Source organism: Pristiophorus japonicus, chromosome 11 (assembly GCF_044704955.1).
Source record: "Pristiophorus japonicus isolate sPriJap1 chromosome 11, sPriJap1.hap1, whole genome shotgun sequence".
Classification (NCBI taxonomy): Eukaryota; Metazoa; Chordata; class Chondrichthyes; family Pristiophoridae; genus Pristiophorus; species Pristiophorus japonicus.
This window is the reverse complement of record NC_091987.1, coordinates 18,030,458-18,050,813: the sequence shown is the minus strand read 5'-3', so window position 1 is coordinate 18,050,813 and position 20,356 is coordinate 18,030,458. Positions and strand designations below refer to the sequence as shown.

Genomic DNA, 20,356 nt, shown 5'->3' with positions numbered 1-20,356 from the left:
CTCACCAGTCTATTCTAGCCAATTTACATCTCATACCATCGAAGTTACCTTTCCTTAAGTTCAGGACCCTAGTCTCTGAATTAACTGTGTCACTTGTCATCTTAATAAAGAATTCTACCATATTATGGTCACTCTTCCCCAAGGGGCCTCGCACAACAAGATTGTAAATTAGTCATTTCTCATTACACATCACCCAGTCTTGGATGGCCAGCCCTCTAATTGGTTCCTCGACATACTGGTCTCAGAAACCATCCCGAATACACTCCAGGAAATCCTCCTCCACCGCATTGCTACCAGTTTGGTTAGCCCAGTCTATATGTAGATTAAAGTCACCTATGATAACTGCTGTACCTTTATTGCACGCATCCCTAATTTCTTGTTTGATGCTGTCCCCAACCTCACTACTACTGTTTGGTGATCTGTACACAACTCCCACTAGCATTTTCTGCCCTTTGGTATTCCGTAGCTCCACCCATACCGATTTCACATCATCCAAGCTAATGTCCTTCCTTACTATTGCATTAATTTCCTCTTTAACCAGCAACACCACCCCACCTCCTTTTCCTTTCTGTCCTTCCTGAATGTTGAATATCCCTGGATGTTGAGTTCCCAGCCTTGGTCACCCTGGAACAATGTCTCCGTGATGCCAATTCCATCACATTCTTACCTGCTATCTGCGCAGTTAATTCGTCCATCTTATTCCGAATACTCCTTGCATTGAGGCACAGAGCCTTCAGGCTTTGCCGCTTTAGAATTTTACTGTAATGTGGCCCTTTTTGCTTTGTGCCTTGGGTTTCTCTGCCCTCCACTTTTACTTTTCCTCTTTCTATCTTTTGCTTCTGCCCCCATTCTACTTCCCTCTGTCTCCCTGCATAGGTTCCCATCCCCCTGCCATATTAGTTTAACCCCTCCCCAACAGCACTCACAAACATTCCCCCGAGGACATTGGTTCCGGTCCTGCCCAGGTGCAGACCGTCTGGTTTGTACTGGTCCCATCTCTCCCAGAACCGGAGCAGTGAGCGGGCAGGAAAGTGGATTTGTGGCCAAGATCAGATCAGCCATGATCTTATTGAATGGCGGAGCAGGCTTGAGGGGCCGTATGGCCGAGTCCTGCTCCTATTTCTTATGTTCTTATGTTGATTTTTTCTCTTACAAAACACTCGGCTACTGAAGGCACTTACTATTGCAGCGGCTGAGTCATGCTAACTCAGTACATGCCAGCAACGGAGCCTTTCTATATGGTTCAGGCAGCCAATAACTGTTTTTTGAAGATGAATGGGAAACCAAGAGAGACTGCAGCAGAGTGTTTCCGCATGCTTTGATCTTGACTTGTGTCGGTGTGGTTTTTCCTCTTGACGATTCTTGTGACGTTATTTACAGCCATGCAACTGGCAGCAGCTGGCAAACAGTGGCTGAGCGGGTGAAGACCGAAACCTACTCCGTCAAAAACCTGAGATCCAATGCCATCTACCTCTTCCTTATCCGGGCAGTCAATGCTTACGGACTCAGTGACCCCAGCCCAAAATCCGACCCGGTAAAAACACAAGGTGAGCCTCAATCTACCCGGGAAAAAAGAATATTGGTACCTCTCCCTGGGAGTGTTTGATGGGACAGTGTAGAGGGAGCTTTACTCTGTATCTAACCCGTGCTGTACCTGCCCTGGGAGTGTTTGATGGGACAGTGTAGAGGGAGCTTTACTCTGTATCTAACCCGTGCTGTACCTGCCCTGGGAGTGTTTGATGGGACAGTGTAGAGGGAGCTTTACTCTGTATCTAACCCGTGCTGTACCTGCCCTGGGAGTGTTTGATGGGACAGTGTAGAGGTAGCTTTACTCTGTATCTAACCCGTGCTGTACCTACTCTGGGAGTGTTTGATGGGACAGTGTAGAGGGAGCTTTGCTCTGTATCTAACCCCGTGCTGTACCTGCCCTGGGAGTGTTTGATGGGACAGTGTAGAGGGAGCTTTGCTCTGTATCTAACCCCGTGCTGTACCTGCCCTGGGAGTGTTTGATGGGACAGTGTAGAGGGAGCTTTACTCTGTATCTAACCCCGTGCTGTACCTGCCCTGAGAGTATTTGATGGGACAGTGTAGAGGAAGCTTTGCTCTGTATCTAACCCCGTGCTGTACCTGCCCTGAGAGTATTTGATGGGACAGTGTAGAGGGAGCTTTACTCTGTATCTAACCCGTGCTGTACCTGCCCTGAGAGTGTTTGATGGGACAGTGTAGAGGGAGCTTTACTTTGTAATTAATCTGTGCTCACCTACGCTGGAAGTATTTGCATCTTGAATATTCCATCTATGTGCTATTGATGCGTGGAAATTAAGGTTAAAATAGTGGAGTGGGAAGGTTTGTATTGAGCTGTGTTGTGTGATGACTGGGAGCTAACGCGTGACTGGTTAATTGTTGCAGACGTGCTGCCCACAGGCCAAGGTGTGGACCATAGACAGGTACAGCGTGAGCTTGGGGACGTGGTTGTCCTTCTCCACAATCCCATCATCCTCTCCTCGTCGTCTATCCAGATTCACTGGACCGTAAGTAACAATCCATCGATTTTGCACCACCGCTTTTTAACACATGTCCGAAACTCAACTGATGTAAGATCCAGTGTGGCACCAAGGGACACCACGAGGCCCAGCATCAATTCTCTCACATGTACTGAGGCAGCAGATCTCTGCATGCTTGGTACCTGGGTTCATCGAGTTGGCCTCAGCACCCTTGAGTTCGGGGGGAAGGGGAATAAAAAATCAGCCCGAGGTTCATCACATGATCTCCCTCACGTAACCGCACCAATCTCGTGTTCCGCCATTGGTCGGTTAATATTGCAATCGGTCAATAATGGCGGCTGCAGTACCCACAATTCTCTGCACTCCAGAAACCTCTATATCCGTTGAGTGCGATTACTCGGTGTGGGGTAATTGAGAGTGGGATGATCTGACTCCCTGCCCAGGGCTCCCATCACCACTCAGCTGATGTCCAAGGGAAACCCAGCCTGTGGAATCATAGCCCTGCAAGACTCAATGATGTCAAGGAAGGTTGAGACCTCCAACTCCCCAGAGTCCCGCATCCCCCTCCCCCAGAGCCACACGCCTCTCCCCCAGTCCCACATCCCCCTCCCCCAGTCCATGCCCCCCTCCCCCAGTCCATCCCCCTCCCCCAGTCCCACACTCCTCTCCCCCAGTCCCACATCCCACTCCCCCAGTCCATGCCCCCCTCCCCCAGTCCATCCCCCTCCCCCAGTCCAGTGTCCGAGTGTTCTGTAAATCGCTGTGTGACCCCCATTTGCTGCTCCGCCCACTTACCCCCTTGACAGCTCCCCCATAAGAGCATAAGAAATAGGAGCAGGAGTCGGCCATTCGGCCCCTCAAGCCTGCTCCGCCATTCAATAAGATCGTGGCTGACCTTGTGCATCTACTCCAGTCTCCCGCCCGATCCCCATATCCCTGGATTCCTCCTCGAGTCCAAAAATCTATCGCCCTCGGCCTTGAACAACCGAGCTCTCTGGGGTAGAGAACACCAATCATTAACAACTCATCTTTCCTGGGCAGGTGGATCAGCAGTCACAGTACATCCAGGGATACAGGATACTGTACAGGCCGTCTTCGCCGGGCAACAGGCCCGAGTTCGACTGGTCAGTGTTTGAGGTGAGGTCAGCGACCGATCGCAGTGCCGTGGTGCCGAAACTACAGAAAGGCCTGGGCTACGACATCAAAGTGCGGCCGTTCTTTAACGAGTTTCAGGGTGCGGACAGCGATGTCAAGTACGCCAAAACCTTGGAAGAAGGTAAAGAGCTAAATATGGCAGTGCTGTTAAACTTTGTCAGTTCCTCCAGCGAGTTGGTTCCATTTCCGCTTCCTGCCGGTTATTTGTCAGTTTTTCCATTTGGGGGGTCGCACCCCAGAGCCGACGGAAGTGAGCCTTTGGTTCAGTGGTGGCATTCCTGTCTGTGGGTCGGCGGAGTACAGAGGCCAAAATTACCCGTTATTTTTGGAGCGGTCCATGGGACCACCCCGCCCCGCCGGGTGCCCGCCGACCTCTTACCGATCGAGAGCGACACCCTTTCCACCGCGCGTGGGGAAATTGCCCCGCGGGAACAGTTTGGCCGCCGCTCACTGCCCCCGACAGCTTTCCCTGGCGGGAAGCGTCTGTGGCTGGGCGGCGTGTCCGCCCTTAAAGGGGAAGGCGCACTGCCGCGGTCGCCATTTTACTAGAATTGTCGACCAACTCCGAAGTCGGCCCAACAATGGCGGCCACGGGTTCGGCTGGGCCGCCAACAGGCAGCTCAACACCCGCCCCCCCCACCCCCCCCCACTCTTGGGGCCACTGGCCTGGCCGGAACCTTCCCTGGTGGCCCAATGTTTGCCATTGAAGTGGCTGCAGAGTTCGCAGCAGCCCTCCCCTTTAATTGAAGGGGAGGGGCCTTGTGACACGTCAGCGCGGCGCTGATGACCCTGCAGCCGCTCGGAACACCGCACCGACACAAACAACATTCGAGAGCTGAATATCGCTCTATTCTCCGCCCCGCAGATTGGGGCGGAGAAATACATTTTAAAATGGTAAACGTGCCCCGTTTGGGACAGAGGGCAACTTTGACCCCTCGGAGTTCGATCCTTGCTCAAGACAGGCATATCACTCACCCAGCATCCCATCCACACCTTCAACATTCACTCCCTCCACCACCGGCGCACCGTGGCTGCAGTGTGCACCATCTACAAGATGCACTGCAGCTACTCGCCAAGGCTTCTTCGGCAGCACCTCCCAAACCAGGAACCTCTACCACCTAGAAGGACGAGGGCAGCAGGCGCATGGGAACACCACCCACCTCCACGTTCCCCTCCCAGTCACACACCATCCTGACTTGGAAATATATCGGCCATTCCTTCATCGGGTCAAATCCTGGAACTCCCTCCCTAACAGCACTGTGGGAGCACCTTCACCACACGGACTGCAGCGGTTCAAGAAGGTGGCTCACCACCACCTTCTGAAGGGCAGTTAGGGACGGGCAATAAATGTCGGACTTGCCAGCAACATCCACATCCCAGGAACGTATTTTTTAAAAACCCACATGCTGGGCTCCACCATCATTGAGGATGGGGACAATCATGGAGCCTCCTCCTCCCGTTAGTGTTTGAACGGGCCTTTGTATTGCCTCAGAGTGTCTTTGGGACGGGGTCCAGCCTAGGGGCGGGATCGTGGACCGGGCTCTCCCGGGGAGAATACCCACTGTACTGCCATTCAACTCACCCTTTGCTTCCTCGGTGAGACCGACACACTGCGCCGCGACTCTGTCTCCTCCGCCTGGCCGCAGCAACCGCCAGCCGTGTCCTCCCGCTCTCACCGGGGCCCCAACCGCCGCAACCAGCCCTCCGCCAAGCCCCACCGCCAATACCCCCCACCAATACCCCTGCCAATACGCCCCGCAAATACCCCCGTCAACACCCCCCACCAATACCCCTGCCAATACGCCCCGCAAATACCCCCGTCAACACCCCCCACCAATACCCCTGCCAATACGCCCCGCAATTACCCCCACCAATACCCCCCACCAACACCGCCCGTCAATACGCCCCACCAATACCTCCCGATAACACCGCCCGCCAATATTCTCCGCCAATACCCCCACCAATACCCCCGCCAATACCCACTCCAACACCCCCGGCCAATACCCCCGCCAATACCCCCCCCCATGTTCCCCGCCGATACCCCCCCGCCAAGACCCCCTATCATGCACCCCCCCCCCCACCAGAGCCTGGAGCCAGCATCCTTTAGCAAGGGGGATGGGGTACAAAAGCAGATAAGTCCTGTTACAACTGTACAGGGTGTTGGTGAGGCCACACCTGGAGTACTGCGTACAGTTTTGTCTCCATATTTAAGAAAGGATATACTTGCATTGGAGGCTGTTCAGAGAAGGTTCACTAGGTTGATTTCGGAGATGAGGAGAATGACTTATGAAGAAAAGTTGAGTAGGTTGGGCCTATACTCATTGGAGTTCAGAAGAATGAGAGGTGATCTTATCAAAACATATACAATAATGAGGGGGCTCGACAAGGTGGATGCAGAGAGGATATTTCCACTCATAGGGGAAAATAGAACTAGGGGACATAGTCATAGAATAAGGGGCAAGCCAATTTAAAACTGAGATGAGGAGGAATTTCTTCTCTCAGAGGGTTGTAAATCTGTGGAATTCTCTGCCCCAGAGAGCTGTGGAGGCTGGATCATTGAATATATTTAAGGCGGAGATAGACAGATTTTTTAATGATTGGGGAATCGAGGGTTATTGGGAGCGGGCAGGGAAGTGGAGCTGAGGCCAAGATCAGATCAGCCATTCAATAAGATCATGGCTGATCTGATCAAGGACTCAGCTCCACTTCCCCGCCCACTCCCCATAACCCTTCACTCCCTTATTAAATGGCGGAGCAGTCTCGAGGGGCCGAATGGCCTATTCCTGCTCCAATTTCTTATGTTCGTATGCTCTTAGCTACCACAAGGTCATTAGCGCGATGAGCTGCAGGCTTCTAGAAGGCAAAGAAATCAACCAATACCACAAATGTACATTTATCGCAGAAAGTGAAAAAATATCGTCACCACTTGCAACTCACAGACAGCTTATATCAACGAAAAAAGGCAACATTATTTTGCGGACCTCAATTACTGAATCTCCTTGAGACTGTCTTTTATAGTCAGAATAGATGGGAGTTAACTGTTTAAGGCAAGTTCTAGATTATTCCCAGAATGCTGTCTTTTATGTTCCAAATATGGAATCCATGAGTCACAGCTTTGTTGTATTAATCTAATTGAATGGTGGAACAGGCTCGAGGGGCTGAATGGTCTCCTCCTGTTCCTGTGTAACAGTCTCGAGGGGCTGAATGGCCTCCTCCTGGTCCTGTGTAACAGTCTCGAGGGGCTGAATGGTCTCCTCCTGGTCCTGTGTAACAGGCTCGAGAGGCTGAATGGCCTCCTCCTGTTTCTGTGTAACAGGCTCGAGGGGCTGAATGGTCTCCTCCTGTTCCTGTGTAACAGTCTCGAGGGGCTGAATGGCCTCCTCCTGTTCCTGTGTAACAGGCTCGAGGGGCTTAATGGCTTCCTCCTGTTCCTGTGTAATAGGCTCGAGGGGCTTAATGGCCTCCTCCTGTTCCTGTGTAACAGGCTCGAGGGGCTGAATGGCCTCCTCCTGTTCCTGTGTAACAGGCTCGAGGGGCTGAATAGCCTCCTCCTGTTCCTGTGTAACAGGCTCGAGGGGCTGAATGGCCTCCTCCTGTTCCTGTGTAACAGGCTCGAGGGGCTGAATGGCCTCCTCCTGTTCCTGTGTAACAGGCTCGAGGGGCTGAATGGCCTCCTCCTGTTCCTGTGTAACAGGCTCGAGGGGCTTAATGGTTTCCTCCTGTTCCTGTGTAATAGGCTCGAGGGGCTGAATGGTCTCCTCCTGTTCCTGTGTAACAGGCTCGAGGGGCTGAATGGCCTCCTCCTGTTCCTGTGTAACAGGCTCGAGGGGCTGAATGGTCTCCTCCTGTTCCTGTGTAACAGGCTCGAGGGGCTGAATGGCCTCCTCCTGTTCCTGTGTAACAGGCTCGAGGGGCTGAATGGCCTCCTCCTGTTCCTGTGTAACAGGCTCGAGGGGCTGAATGGCCTCCTCCTGTTCCTGTGTAACAGGCTCGAGGGGCTGAATGGCCTCCTCCTGTTCCTGTGTAACAGGCTCGAGGGGCTGAATGGCCTCCTCCTGTTCCTATTGCTGTCTTTACTCAATGCCATGCTCGCCAGACGCCATCTCCAGCAGTGAGTTGGTGGACAGGGCGGCGGGCGTGAGTTAGAAGATGTTTTAAAAGGAAAAATGCTCACACTCGGAGAAAGATTGTAATGGTGCAGCGTGCGACAGATAACAATGTCAGCCATTCCTTCTTTCAATCGGTATGCTGTTGTCAAACGCTAATGCTGCCACTTGGTTTTATTTTTACTCCCTGACTGAACAGCCCCCAGTGCCCCACCGCAAAGCGTCACGGTAACGCTGAATGACGGGAACGGAACTGGCATCGTGGTTGCTTGGCAACCGCCCCCTGAAGACTCACTAAATGGCGACCTCCAGGAGTATAAGGTAAGGCCACATCGCACCGGCAACAGCACGTTCTTCACCTCCCTCGGTCTTCTGGCCTCTTGAACATCCCCGAGTTCCATCGCTCCATCATTGGCGGCCATGCCTTCAACTGCCTGGGCCCCAAGCTCTGGAACTCCCTTCCTAAACTGCTCCTCCTCTCTCGCCTCCTTTAAGGGATGCTCCTTAAACCTCCTTGACTAAGCTTTTGGTCACCTGTCCTAATATCTCCTGATGTGGTTCGGTGTCATATTTTCATAGAATCATAGAAATTTACAGCACGGAAGGAGGCCATTTCGGTCCATCGTGTCCGCGCCGGCCGACCAAGAGCCATCCGGCCTAATCCCACTTTCCAGCTCTGGGTCCGTAGCCCTGTAGGTTACGGCACTTCAAGTGCACATCCAAGTACTTTTTAAATGTGGTGAGGGTTTCTGCCTCTACCACCCTTTCAGGCAGTGAGTTCCAGACCCCCATCACCCTCTGGGTGAAGAAATTTGCCTCATATCCCCTCTGAACCTCACACCAATTATTTTAAATCTATGCCCCCTGGTTGTTGACCCCTCTGCCAAGGGAAACAGGGCCTTCCTATCCACTCTATCCAGGCCCTTCATAATTTTATACACCTCAAATCAGGTCTCCCCTCAGCCTCCTCTGTTCCAAAGAAAACAAACCCAGCCTATCCAATTTTTCCTCACAGCTCGTTTGTCCGGTACCGCTGCTGTGGAGTGCCTTGGGACGACTTACTATGTTAAAGTTGCTATATAAATGCAAATCATTGTTGTTGATGTTGGTGTTGATGATGATAAAAATGATGATATCTACCTCCACCTCAGTGTAACCACATCGCTGTAGCCTTGAAATGGCTGCTTGTAATATTGCATCGAGTTACACAAAGTGTACGGCGCAGAAACAGGCCATTGGGCCCCACCGCTCCGTGCCGGTGTTTATGCTCCACACCAGCCTCCTCCCACCCCTCTTCATCTCACCCCATCACCATATCCTTCGATTCCTTTCTCCCTCATGTGTTTATCCAGCTTCCCCTTAAATGTATCGATACTATTCACCTCAACCCCTCCCTGTGGGAGCGATTTCCACATTCCCACCACTAAAGAACACAAGAATTAGGAGCCCCTCGAGCCTGCTCCACCATTCAGTGAGATCATGGCTGATCTTCGACCTCAACTCCACTTTCCCGCTCGATCCCCATATCCCTTGATTCCTCTGGAGTCCAAAATTATATCGATCTCAGCCTTGAATATACTCAACAACTGAGCCTCCACAGCCCTCTGAGGCAGGGAATTCCAAAGATTCACCACCCTCTGAGTGAAGAAGTTTCTCCTCATCTCAGTCCGAAATGGCCGACCCCTTATTTAAGGAAGGATATACTTGCCATAGAGGAAATGGTATGTTTGACCTTCATTGCAAGAGGATTTGGGTACAGGAGCAAGGATGTCTTACTACAGTTATACAGGGCCTTGGTGAGACCGCACCTGGAGCATTGTGAGCAGATTTGGTCTCCTTCCCTAAGAAAGGATATACTTGCCATAGAGGGAGTGCAGCGAAGGTTCACCAGACTGATTCCTGGGATGGGGGGATTGTCCCATGAGGAGAGCTTGAGTAGACTGGGCCGATATTCTCTAGAGTTTAGAAGAATGAGAGGGGATCTCATTGAAACATACAAAATTCTTACAGAGCTTGACAGGGTAGATGCAGGGAGGATGTTTCCCCCGGGGCTGGGGAGTCTAGAACCAGGGGTCACAGTCTCAGGATAAGGGGTTGGTCATTGAAGACTGAGATGAGGAGAAACTTCTTCACTCAGAGGGTGGTGAATCTTTGGAGTTCTCTGCCCCAGAGGGCTGTGGAGGCTCAGTCATTGAGTATATTCAAGACAGAGATCAATAGATTTTTGGACACTAAGGGAATCGAGGGATATGGGGATCGGGCGGGAAAGTGGGGTTGAGGTCGGAGATCAGCCATGATCTTGTTGAATGGTGGAGCAGGCTCAAGGGGCCGAATGGCCAACTCCTGCTCCTAATTCTCATGTTCGTATTCTGAGACTGTGACCCCTGGGTCTCGACACTCCAGCCACGGGAAACATTCTCCCAGCATCTACCCTGTCAATCCTCCTCAGAATCAAGAAGTTTCTTCTGAATTCCCTGTTGGGATTTCTTGAAAATATTCGCAGCGGAGGCTGAAACTGCACCTTTTCTGGGTTGGCGATTTCAACACAGGAGGATCCCCATTTGTTTATCGTAAATGGACAGCGAGCCTGTTAAATACAAAACAGACAGAGCTCAGGAGAAGGCAGTTAACGCCCGACCCCTAACATAATATAGAAACATAAGAAACATAATGTATGAAATGGGAACAGGAGTAGGCCATATGGCCCCTCGAGCCTGCTCCGCCATTTAATAAGATCATGGCTGATCTGATCATGGACTTAGGTCCAGTTCCCTGCCCGTTCCTCATAACCCCTTATTCCCTTATCGTTCAAGAAACTGTCTATTTCTGTCTTAAATTTATTCAATGTCCCAGCTTTCACAGTTCTCTGAGGCAGCGGATTCCACAGATTTACAACCCTCTGAGAGAAGAAATTTCTCTTCATCTCAGTTTTAAATGGGCGGCCCCTTATTCTAAGATCATGCCCTCTAGTTCTAGTCTCCCCCATCAGTGGAAACATCCTCTCTGCATCCACCTTGTCAAGCCCCCTCATAATCTTATACGTTTCGATAAGATCACCTCTCATTCTTCTGAATTCCAATGAGTAGAGGCCCAACCTACTCAACCTTTCCTTATAAGTCAACCCCCTCATCTCCGGAATCAACCGAGTGAACTTTCTCTGAACTGCCTCCAAAGCAAGTATATCCTTTCGTAAATGTGGAAACCATAACTGTACGCAGTATTCCAGGTGTGGCCTCACCAATACCCTGTATAGCTGTAGCAAGACTTCCCTGCTTTTATACTCCATCCCCTTTGCAATAAAGGCCAAGATACCATTGGCCTTCCTGATCACTTGCTGTACCTGCACACTATCCTTTTGTGTTTCATGCACAAGTACCAGGTCCCGCTGTACTGCGGCACTTTGCAATCTTTCTCCATTTAACTAGTAACTTGCTCTTTGATTTTTTTTTCTGCCAAATTTTTTCTAACCTGGCAACATCGTTTCAGGATTTGTGCCTTGATTCAGCCTGTCCTCTCCCTGCTGGGCTCAGCCCTGCTGATGTTCTGTCCTTTCCTGTGGGACTTGGCTCTCTCACCTCCGGTTGATAAAGCGACTGAACGCGTCAGGTTGTGAAGTCCCGATGTGTCGTCAATGGAGGTCCGGCCCCACCTGCTGGGGGAGGCTGGGGTTGCAGGTGTTAACTGACGGACCTTTGCTGTCGCTCTGTCTGCACAGTGCCTGAACTCAGTGCCAGCAGTGTCCCTCTGCTCTCCTCTCACCCCAGGGGGCCGCAGCTTACACTTTGATGATTTTTTTTGAACAGAACGCGTGAGTCGCCGCTTTGTTCAATCCCTTGCTGTTTAATTATTGCAGATACTGAAATACGTTCTGATCAGGTTCAGGGTTTGCTGGCAGCGGGGGTGGCCTCAGAATCGATTACCCGGGCGGGGGGAGTGGGGAGTGGGGAGAGCGAGGGGGTGAGTGTGTAGGGGGAGGGTGTGAGTGGAGATGGGGTGAGCAGGGAGGGGGAGTGGGGAGGGCGAGGGGGTGAGTGTGTCGGGGGAGGGTGTGAGTGGAGATGGGGTGAGCGGGGAGGGGGAGTGGGGAGGGCGAGGGGGTGAGTGTGTAGGGGGAGGGTGTGAGTGGAGATGGGGTGAGCGGGGAGGGGGAGTGGGGAGGGCGAGGGGGTGAGTGTGTAGGGGGAGGGTGTGAGTGGAGATGGGGTGAGCGGGGAGGGGGAGTGGGGAGGGCGAGGGGGTGAGTGTGTAGGGGGAGGGTGTGAGTGGAGATGGGGTGAGCGGGGAGGGGGAGTGGGGAGGGAGTGGGGAGGGCGAGGGGGTGAGTGGGTAGGGGGAGGGTGTGAGTGGAGATGGGGTGAGCGGGGAGGGGGAGTGGGGAGGGGGTGGGGAGGGCGAGGGGGTGAGTGGGGAGGGGGTGAGTGGAGATGGCTGGGGGGGGTGGTGTGGGGGAAATGGCCCAGTACTCCTGGTTAAAGGGAGATTAAACAGAGGTGTTCCAAATAATGAAGAGCTTTGAGAGAGCAGACAGGGAGAATTTCGGCTCCTCGGAGTTACTATTGAATCTACTGCTACCTGAAAGGGCGGTGGGAGCAGATTCAATAGTAACTTGCAGAAGGGAACATTTCAAAAAGGATATATGTGCAGGGCAATGGGGAAAGAGCAGGGGGAGTGGGACTGATGGGATCGCTCTTTCAAAGAGCCGGCAAAGGCACGATGGGCCGAATGGCCTGCTGTGCTGTAAGAATCGATGATTCTATGATTCCTGTTCCTGCCCACCAACCCCTTGCTGTACCAGTCAGACCCTTGCTCATCTGATTGCCATCAGTGTGTCTGGGCTGGAGAAGGGGCAAGTTGGGGTCCAGGGGGATGTTGGGGGGAGTGGAAGCAAAGAAGTGAGCCAGGGTTTACCATGTCTCATCACTTCGTTGCTGGAAACTGTGTGTGTCAGGGGGGCGATGGGTGGGGGGCGGCGGATACAGAGTTGGTGATGCACTGCATAGTTGAATAGCCGGCACCCTGATGCCTCTTTTTCCCATTTGCCGCTCTAGGTCTGGTGCCTGGGCAATGAGAGCCGCTACCACATTAACCGTACGGTGTTGGGCTCGACACTCTCCGTGGTGATCCCGTCGCTCGCCCCCGGGGTGAGGTATCGTGTGGAGGTGGCAGCCAGCAACGGAGCAGGTCACGGCGCCAAGAGCGAGGCTCAGTACATCCAGCTGGGTGAGTGTGTGTGCCGTCCAGGCCTGTGGATCCGGGCGGGTTGTGGGGCCGGTCTCTCTCAGGGAGCTGTCAGCTTGTCGCTCCGGCCTCTGACTGTCTCCTGATATCCCCCGCACCTCGGAGAGCCGCACTCGGTGTATTGTTCCCGTCCCGTCCACCTTCAGCCCTGGGGCAAGGCGGCAATGTGTATTGGGAGCATCGCTGACGTGAAATGTCCCCGAGCTGGCAGACCGACTGAGTAAAGAGCCCCCCCGCGAATCTCGCTCTCTGTCTCTCTCTCTCTCTGATTCTCTGTCTCTCTCTCTCTCTCTGATTCTCTGTCTCTCTCTCTCTCTCTGATTCTCTGTCTCTCTCTCTCTCTGTCTCACTCTCTGTCTCTCTCTCTCTGTCTCGCTCTCTGCCTCGCTCTCTCTGCCTCTGTGTCTCGCTCTCTTTCTCGTTCTGTCGCACTCTCTCTGTCTCTCTTTATCTGTCTCTCTCTTTCTCAGTCTCTCTGTCTTTCTCTCTCTCTGTCTTTCTCTCTCTCTGTCTTTCTCTCTCTCTGTCTTTCACTCTCTCTGTCTTCCTCTATCTCAGTCTATCTATCTCTCTCTCTTCCTATTTCCCTCAGTCTCTCTCTGTCTCACTCTCTGTCTCTTTCCCTCTCTCTATCTTGATCAATCTTTCTCTCTGTCTCTGTCTGCCTGTCTCGCACTCCCTCTGTCTCGGTGTCGCGCTCTCCCTCTGTCTTTCTCTCTCTTTCCTTCTTACTATCTCGCTCAGTCTCTCTCCTTCCATCTCCTGCCGGGACTGACTCATACTGGGTTACGGTTCCGCAGGCACTGACTCTTTTTCGCTCTCTCTCTCTCTCTCGCGCTCTCTCGCTCTCTCTCTGTTTCGGGTATGTCCAAGCTTTATGGAGGGACCTGGTCAGTGAGTCTCTGCGTTTTACATACATGGGTGGGTATATGTGGCGTGATGGCCAAGTCTGACCCTGCACATCAAGAGTGCAATTCCACCCCTACACCAGGAGTCAATATGGAGCAGCGACACTGGGTTCAGTATCTCAGGACCACTCCAGTCTATATGGCTCAGAAGCATAAGCTCGATGCTTAAATCTCCATCAGTAAAATGCTCAGTTTGTAACTATAAGCCTCTTTTTAAACATACAGTACTGAGGGAAATTTGCAGGGTTGTGGGGAGATAGCTGGGGGACTGGGACTGATGGGATCGCTCTTTCAAGGAGCTGGCACAGGCACGATGGGCCGAATGGTCTCCTGTGCTGTATTACTGTCGGGGGGTGAAATTTATTATCGTCCCATTTGTGCGTGGCTTTCCAAAGCCGGGAGACTTAATGCCAGTCGCGACTGCTTCCCAGCTGTGAAAGAATTGGCGACATTAAGCGCTCCACTTCCTTCTCAGGGTGCTAAAGGATACAGGCTGGGCGGGACACAGATCTCAGCTGTCCTGCACATTGGGCTGTGCAGCTCTGCTGCGTTCAGAGGCTCCGTCCCTCCCTTAAAGGGCAGGGCAACCTCTGCAGGCCTGGAACACCAAGGGAGCGCCGATCCCGCGCGATCGGCCTGGCGCTCGAGCAGGGCGCCGAGCTGAGTAATCGCGGGCGGGAACCCACGAAGAAAATGTTTTTTTTTTTTACTTACGTCGGCCACCTTGCCGGTAACCATCGCCCCGGTAGTGACCGGCCGAACCAGGCCTCCTGCAGCTGCCGGTGTTTTTCGGTGAATTTTGGGGCTGGGACACTAACGGACAATGCATGCGACGATGATGTCATGATCTCCGGGCGTAGGTGATCGGGGCGTAACGCTGCAGCGCCGGCGCTAATCACACGCCCAATATGGCGGGCGTCAATATCAGCACCGTGCCCGATCGCAAAGGCATTTGAGCCCCATTACCGCCTCCCGTGGGCACTAATGGGAAGCGCAATCGCACCATCTTTCTCCCCCATGGATTCTAAAAACAGAAAACACCAGAAACACTCAGCGAGTCAGGCAGCATCTGAAGCAGAGCTAACATTTGAGGCGATGACAGAACTTCTGACGAAGGGTCATCGACCTGAACCTTTAACTCTGTTTCTCTCTCCACAGATGCTGCCTGACCTGCTGAGCGTTTCCGGTATTTTCTGTTACTGTTTGAGATTTCCAGCACCCACAGTATTTTGCGTTGTTATTCTACGATTCGAGTTGGGAGCGTCTGCACAAACTCACTCCGCAGCGCCGCCGAGCGGCCAGTGGCGGCAGCTGCACCGTGACTGTTGACATAGGAAAATCAGATGGAGACGTAAAACGGCGCACGCACCAAGGGCGATGGCCGAACTCACCGCTGTGTCTCTCCCCTTGCAGATTCCTTCGGGAGGCTGAGCCCCGAGCACTCGGAGGACCTGGTCAGCTTGTCGCAGCAGATCTCGGACGTGGTGAAGCAGCCCGCGTTCATCGCGGGGATTGGCGCGGCGTGCTGGATCATCCTAATGGTCTTCAGTATCTGGCTGTACCGGCACCGCAAGAAACGCAGCGGCTTAACCAGCACCTACGCCGGTATGAGGAAAGGTCTCGTGTTTTCATCTTCTGTATTTAATTGCCAACAAAGAGAGCTTTACTCTGTATCTAACCCGTGCTGTACCTGCCCTGGGAGTGTTTGATGGGACAGTGTAGAGGGAGCTTTACTCTGTATCTAACCCCCTGTACCTGCCCTGGGAGTGTTTGATGGGACAGTGTAGAGGAAGCTTTACTCTGTATCTAACCCCCTGTACCTGCCCTGGGAGTGTTTGATGGGACAGTGTAGAGGGAGCTTTACTCTGTATCTAACCCCCTGTACCTACCCTGGGAGTGTTTGATGGGACAGTGTAGAGGGAGCTTTACTCTGTATCTAACCCGTGCTGTACCTGCCCTGGGAGTGTTTGATGGGACAGTGTAGAGGGAGCTTTACTCTGTATCTAACCCGTGCTGTACCTGCCCTGGGAGTGTTTGATGGGACAGTGTAGAGGAAGCTTTACTCTGTATCTAACCCCGTGCTGTACCTGCCCTGGGAGTGTTTGATGGGACAGTGTAGAGGGAGCTTTACTCTGTATCTAACCCCGTGCTGTACCTGCCCTGGGAGTGTTTAATGGGGCAGTGTAGAGGGAGCATTACTCTGTATCTAACCGCTGCAGTCCGTGTGGTGACGGTGCTCCCACAGTGCTGTTAGGGAGGGAGTTCCAGGATTGTGACCCAGCAACGATGAAGGAACGGCCGATATATTTCCAAGTCAGGATGGTGTGTGACTTGGAGGGGAACGTGGAGGTGGTGGTGTTCCCATGCGCCTGCTGCCCTTGTCCTTCTAGGTGGTAGAGGCTGTGGGTTTGGGAGGTGCTGCCGAAGAAGCCTTGGCGAGTTGCTGCAGTGCATCTTGTAGATGGTGCACACTGCAGCCACGGTGCGCCGGTGGTGGAGGGAGTGAGTGTTGAAGGAGGTGGCTGGGCTAATTCAGTAAACTGGCACCTCTCATTGCTTTGAGGTGGAAGTGTAGCCTAATTGTCTTGGTGTAGCGAGGGCAAACTGCGTGGACGATACTATGTGGGTGGATGAGAGTACCTTGTGGCGACACAACCTCAGAGTGATAGTGCCTCAAGGTAATGCGAGCCCTCCGGAGGGGAGCACCTTGGGAGACTCAGTCCTGGGCCTCGATTGTCTCTGTTCCTTCGTAAACTCAAAGGGGCGGAGATTGGTCTGTATTGCGGAAGTTTCTCAGGTGTAAAATCGAAGGTGTGACTGGCCTGTACCCAATCTCTGTGGATCCTGATCCCACTGCTAATTACATGCATCTCATTATAGACATCTCACGGGCGGATGCCTTAAACAATAATAACTTGTATTGAAATCGCGCCTTTAAACATGGTAAACCATCCCAACGCGCTTCACAGGAGCGATATCAGACAAAATCTGACACCACATACGGAGATACTGGAACAGATGACCAAAAGGGAGAGGTTTAGGGAGGGTGTTCTGCAGCTTCGGGCCCAGGAAGCTGAAGGCACGGCCGCCAATGGTGGAGCGATGGAAATTGGGGGCATGTGCAAGGCGCCAGAATTGTTGGAGATCCCAGAGTGTTAAATATAAAGACTGAGTACTGTGAGCTAAAACTGATGTGACCTTAGTCTCTTTAATACAACGAGGTGTGCAGGTGACCCTTGGGCCTCCCACAGTTGCGCCCTCTGGTGGCACGTAACTTACACAGTTACAATGTTTACATACATAACGTCCACACTATTGTGGGGCTGGAGGAGATTACAGAGCTAGGGAAAGGGACGAGACCATGGAGAGATCTGAAAACAGGGATGAGAATTTTAAAATCATTTGGCAACAGAAGTTGGGGTCCTTCAATAAGTTCATTGGCGGCCTAATGCCTGTTGTGATTAGTGGGGAGAAGTCAGATTGGCCCCAATCCGAATTCTTCAGCAACACCCCGCCCCCCGCCAACCCTTCCCCCCCCCGTCCCCACATCGCCGCGGCTACCAACCACAGCCAAGTTTCATCAGAAGTATTTTTTCTTTATAACAAATACATTTGTGTCGAGCCAGGAGCAACAGGCATGCCCCTCCGCCCCCACTCCCGCTCTCCCCCCCGGCTCTACAGGAGTCTCCCATTGCCCACCCACCACTGTACCCCCTCACCGTACCCCCCTCCCACCGTACCCCATTGTACCCCCCAACCGTATCCTACTGTACCCCCTCACCGTACCCACTCCCACCGTACCCCATTGTATCCCCAACCATACCCCACTGTACCCCCTCACCGTATCCCCTCCCACCGTATCCCACTGTACCCTCTCACCGTACCCACTCCCACCGTACCCCATTGTACCCCCCAACCGTATACCACTGTACCCCCTCACCGTACCCCTCCCATCGTACCCCCCGCCACCGTACATCCCCCACCACTGTACCTCCGCCTCCCACCGTACCCCACTGTACCCTCCCACTGTACTCCACCGTACCCCCTCCCACCGTATCCCATTGTACCCCCTCACCGTACCCCTCCCACCGTACCCCACCCCCGCCACCTTACATCCCCCACCACTGTACCTCCACCTCCCACCGTAACCCACTGTACCCTCCCACTGTACCCACTCACACCGTACCCCATTGTACCCCCCAACCGTATCCCACTGTACCCACTCCCACCATACCCCATTGTACCCCCAACCGTACCCCACTGTACCCCCACCGTACCCCACTGAACCCCCCGGTACTCCACTGTACCACCCAGCCGTATCCCACTGTACCCCCTTACCGTACCCACTCTCATCGTACCCCATTGTACCCCCAACCGTACCCCACTGTACCCCCACCGTACCCTACTGAACCCCCCGGTACTCCACTGTACCACCCAACCGTATCCCACTGTACCCCCTTACCGTACCCACTCCCACCGTACCCCATTGTACCCCCAACCGTATCCCACTATACCCCCTCACCATACCCCGCCGTACCCCACTGTACCCTCCCACCGTACCCCACTGTACCCCCCACCGTATCCCACTGTACCCCCCATCGTACCCCACTGTACCCTCCCACCGTACCCTACTGTACCCCCCATCGTACCCCACTGTACCCCCCATCGTATCCCACTGCATCCCCCATCATACCCCACTGTACCCTCCCACCGTACCCTACTGTACCCCCCATCGTACCCCACTGTACCCCCCACCGTATCCCACTGTACCCCCCGTCGTACCCCACTGTACCCCCCACCGTATCCCACTGCACCCCCCCCCATCGTACCCCACTGTACCCCCCCCCCCGTATCCCGCTGTACCCTCCGCCGTACCCCTCTGTACCCCCACCCCGTACCCCACTGTACCCCCCCGCTATACCCCACTGTACCCCCCCATCAGACCCCACTGTACCCCCACCGTACCCCACTGTGACCCCCACCATACCCCACTGTCCCCCCAACCGTACCCCATTGTACCCCCAACCGTATCCTACTGTACCCCCTCACCGTACCCACTCCCACCGTACCCCATTGTACCCCCAACGTATACCACTTTACCCCCTCACCGTATCCCCCGCCACCGTACATCCCCCACCACTGTACCTCCGCCTCCCACCGTACCCCACTGTACCCTCCCACTGTACTCCACCGTACCCCCTCCCACCGTATCCCACTGTACCCCCTCACCGTACCCCTCCCACCGTACCCCACCCCCGCCACCGTACATCCCCCACCACTGTACCTCCACCTCCCACCGTACCCCACTGTACCCTCCCACTGTACTCCACCGTACCCCTCCCACCGTACACCCCCCCCGCCACCGTACATCCCCCACCACTGTACCTCCACCTCCCACCGTAACCCACTGTACCCTCTCACTGTACCCACTCACACCGTACCCCATTGTACCCCCCAACCGTATCCCACTGTACCCACTCACACCGTACCCCATTGTACCCCCAACCGTACCCCACTGTACCCCCGTCGTACCCCACTGTACCCCCGCCGTACCCTACTGAACCCCCGGTACTCCACTGTACCCCCCCAACCGTATCCCACTGTACCCCCTTACCGTACCCCCTCCCACCGTACCCCATTGTACCCCCAACCATATCCCACTATACCCCCTCACCGTACCCCGCCGTACCCCACTGTGCCCTCCCACCGTACCCCACTGTCCCCTCCCATCGTACCCCACTGTACCCCCCACCGTATCCCACTGTACCCCCCATCATACCCCACTGTACCCTCCCACCGTACCCTACTGTACCCCCCATCGTACCCCACTGTACCCCCCATCGTATCCCACTGCATCCCCCATCATACCCCACTGTACCCTCCCACCGTACCCTACTGTACCCCCCATCGTACCCCACTGTACCCCCCCACCGTATCCCACTGTACTCCCCATCGTACCCCACTGTACCCCCCCGTCGTACCCCACCGTACCCCCCACCGTATCCCACTGTACCCCCCCCCCCCATCGTACCCCCTTGTACCCCCCGTATCCCACTGTACCCTCCACCGTACCCCTCTGTACCCCCCACCCCGTACCCCGCTGTACCCCCCGCTGTACCCCACTGTACCCTCCCCCCCATCGGACCCCACTGTGACCCCCACCATACCCCACTGCCCCCCCCAACCGTACCCCCTCTCACCGTACCCCATTGTACCCGCCCAGCCGTATCCTACTGTACCCCCTCACCGTACCCACTCCCACCGTACCCCATTGTACCCCCAACCATACCCCACTGTACCCCCTCACCGTATCCCCCGCCACCATACATCCCCCACTACTGTACCTCCGCCTCCTACCATACCCCACTGTACCCTCCCACTGTACTCCACCATATCCCCTCCCACCGTATCCCACTGTACCCCCTCACCGTACCCCTCCCACCGT

The 20,356-nt window shown here is 54.2% G+C and overlaps 1 protein-coding gene across 1 annotated transcript in view; it reads left to right on the top strand.

Moving 5' to 3' along the window:
• Positions 1 to 20,356, top strand: part of robo1 (roundabout, axon guidance receptor, homolog 1 (Drosophila)) — an 809,035-nt gene that overhangs the window by 732,749 nt on the left and 55,930 nt on the right. The window contains exons 13-18 of the mRNA XM_070892873.1: positions 1,381 to 1,547; positions 2,410 to 2,531; positions 3,546 to 3,780; positions 7,965 to 8,086; positions 12,814 to 12,985; positions 15,325 to 15,516. Coding sequence (XP_070748974.1) covers positions 1,381 to 1,547; positions 2,410 to 2,531; positions 3,546 to 3,780; positions 7,965 to 8,086; positions 12,814 to 12,985; positions 15,325 to 15,516 — 1,010 coding nt within the window. The remainder of the gene's footprint in view (positions 1 to 1,380; positions 1,548 to 2,409; positions 2,532 to 3,545; positions 3,781 to 7,964; positions 8,087 to 12,813; positions 12,986 to 15,324; positions 15,517 to 20,356) is intronic.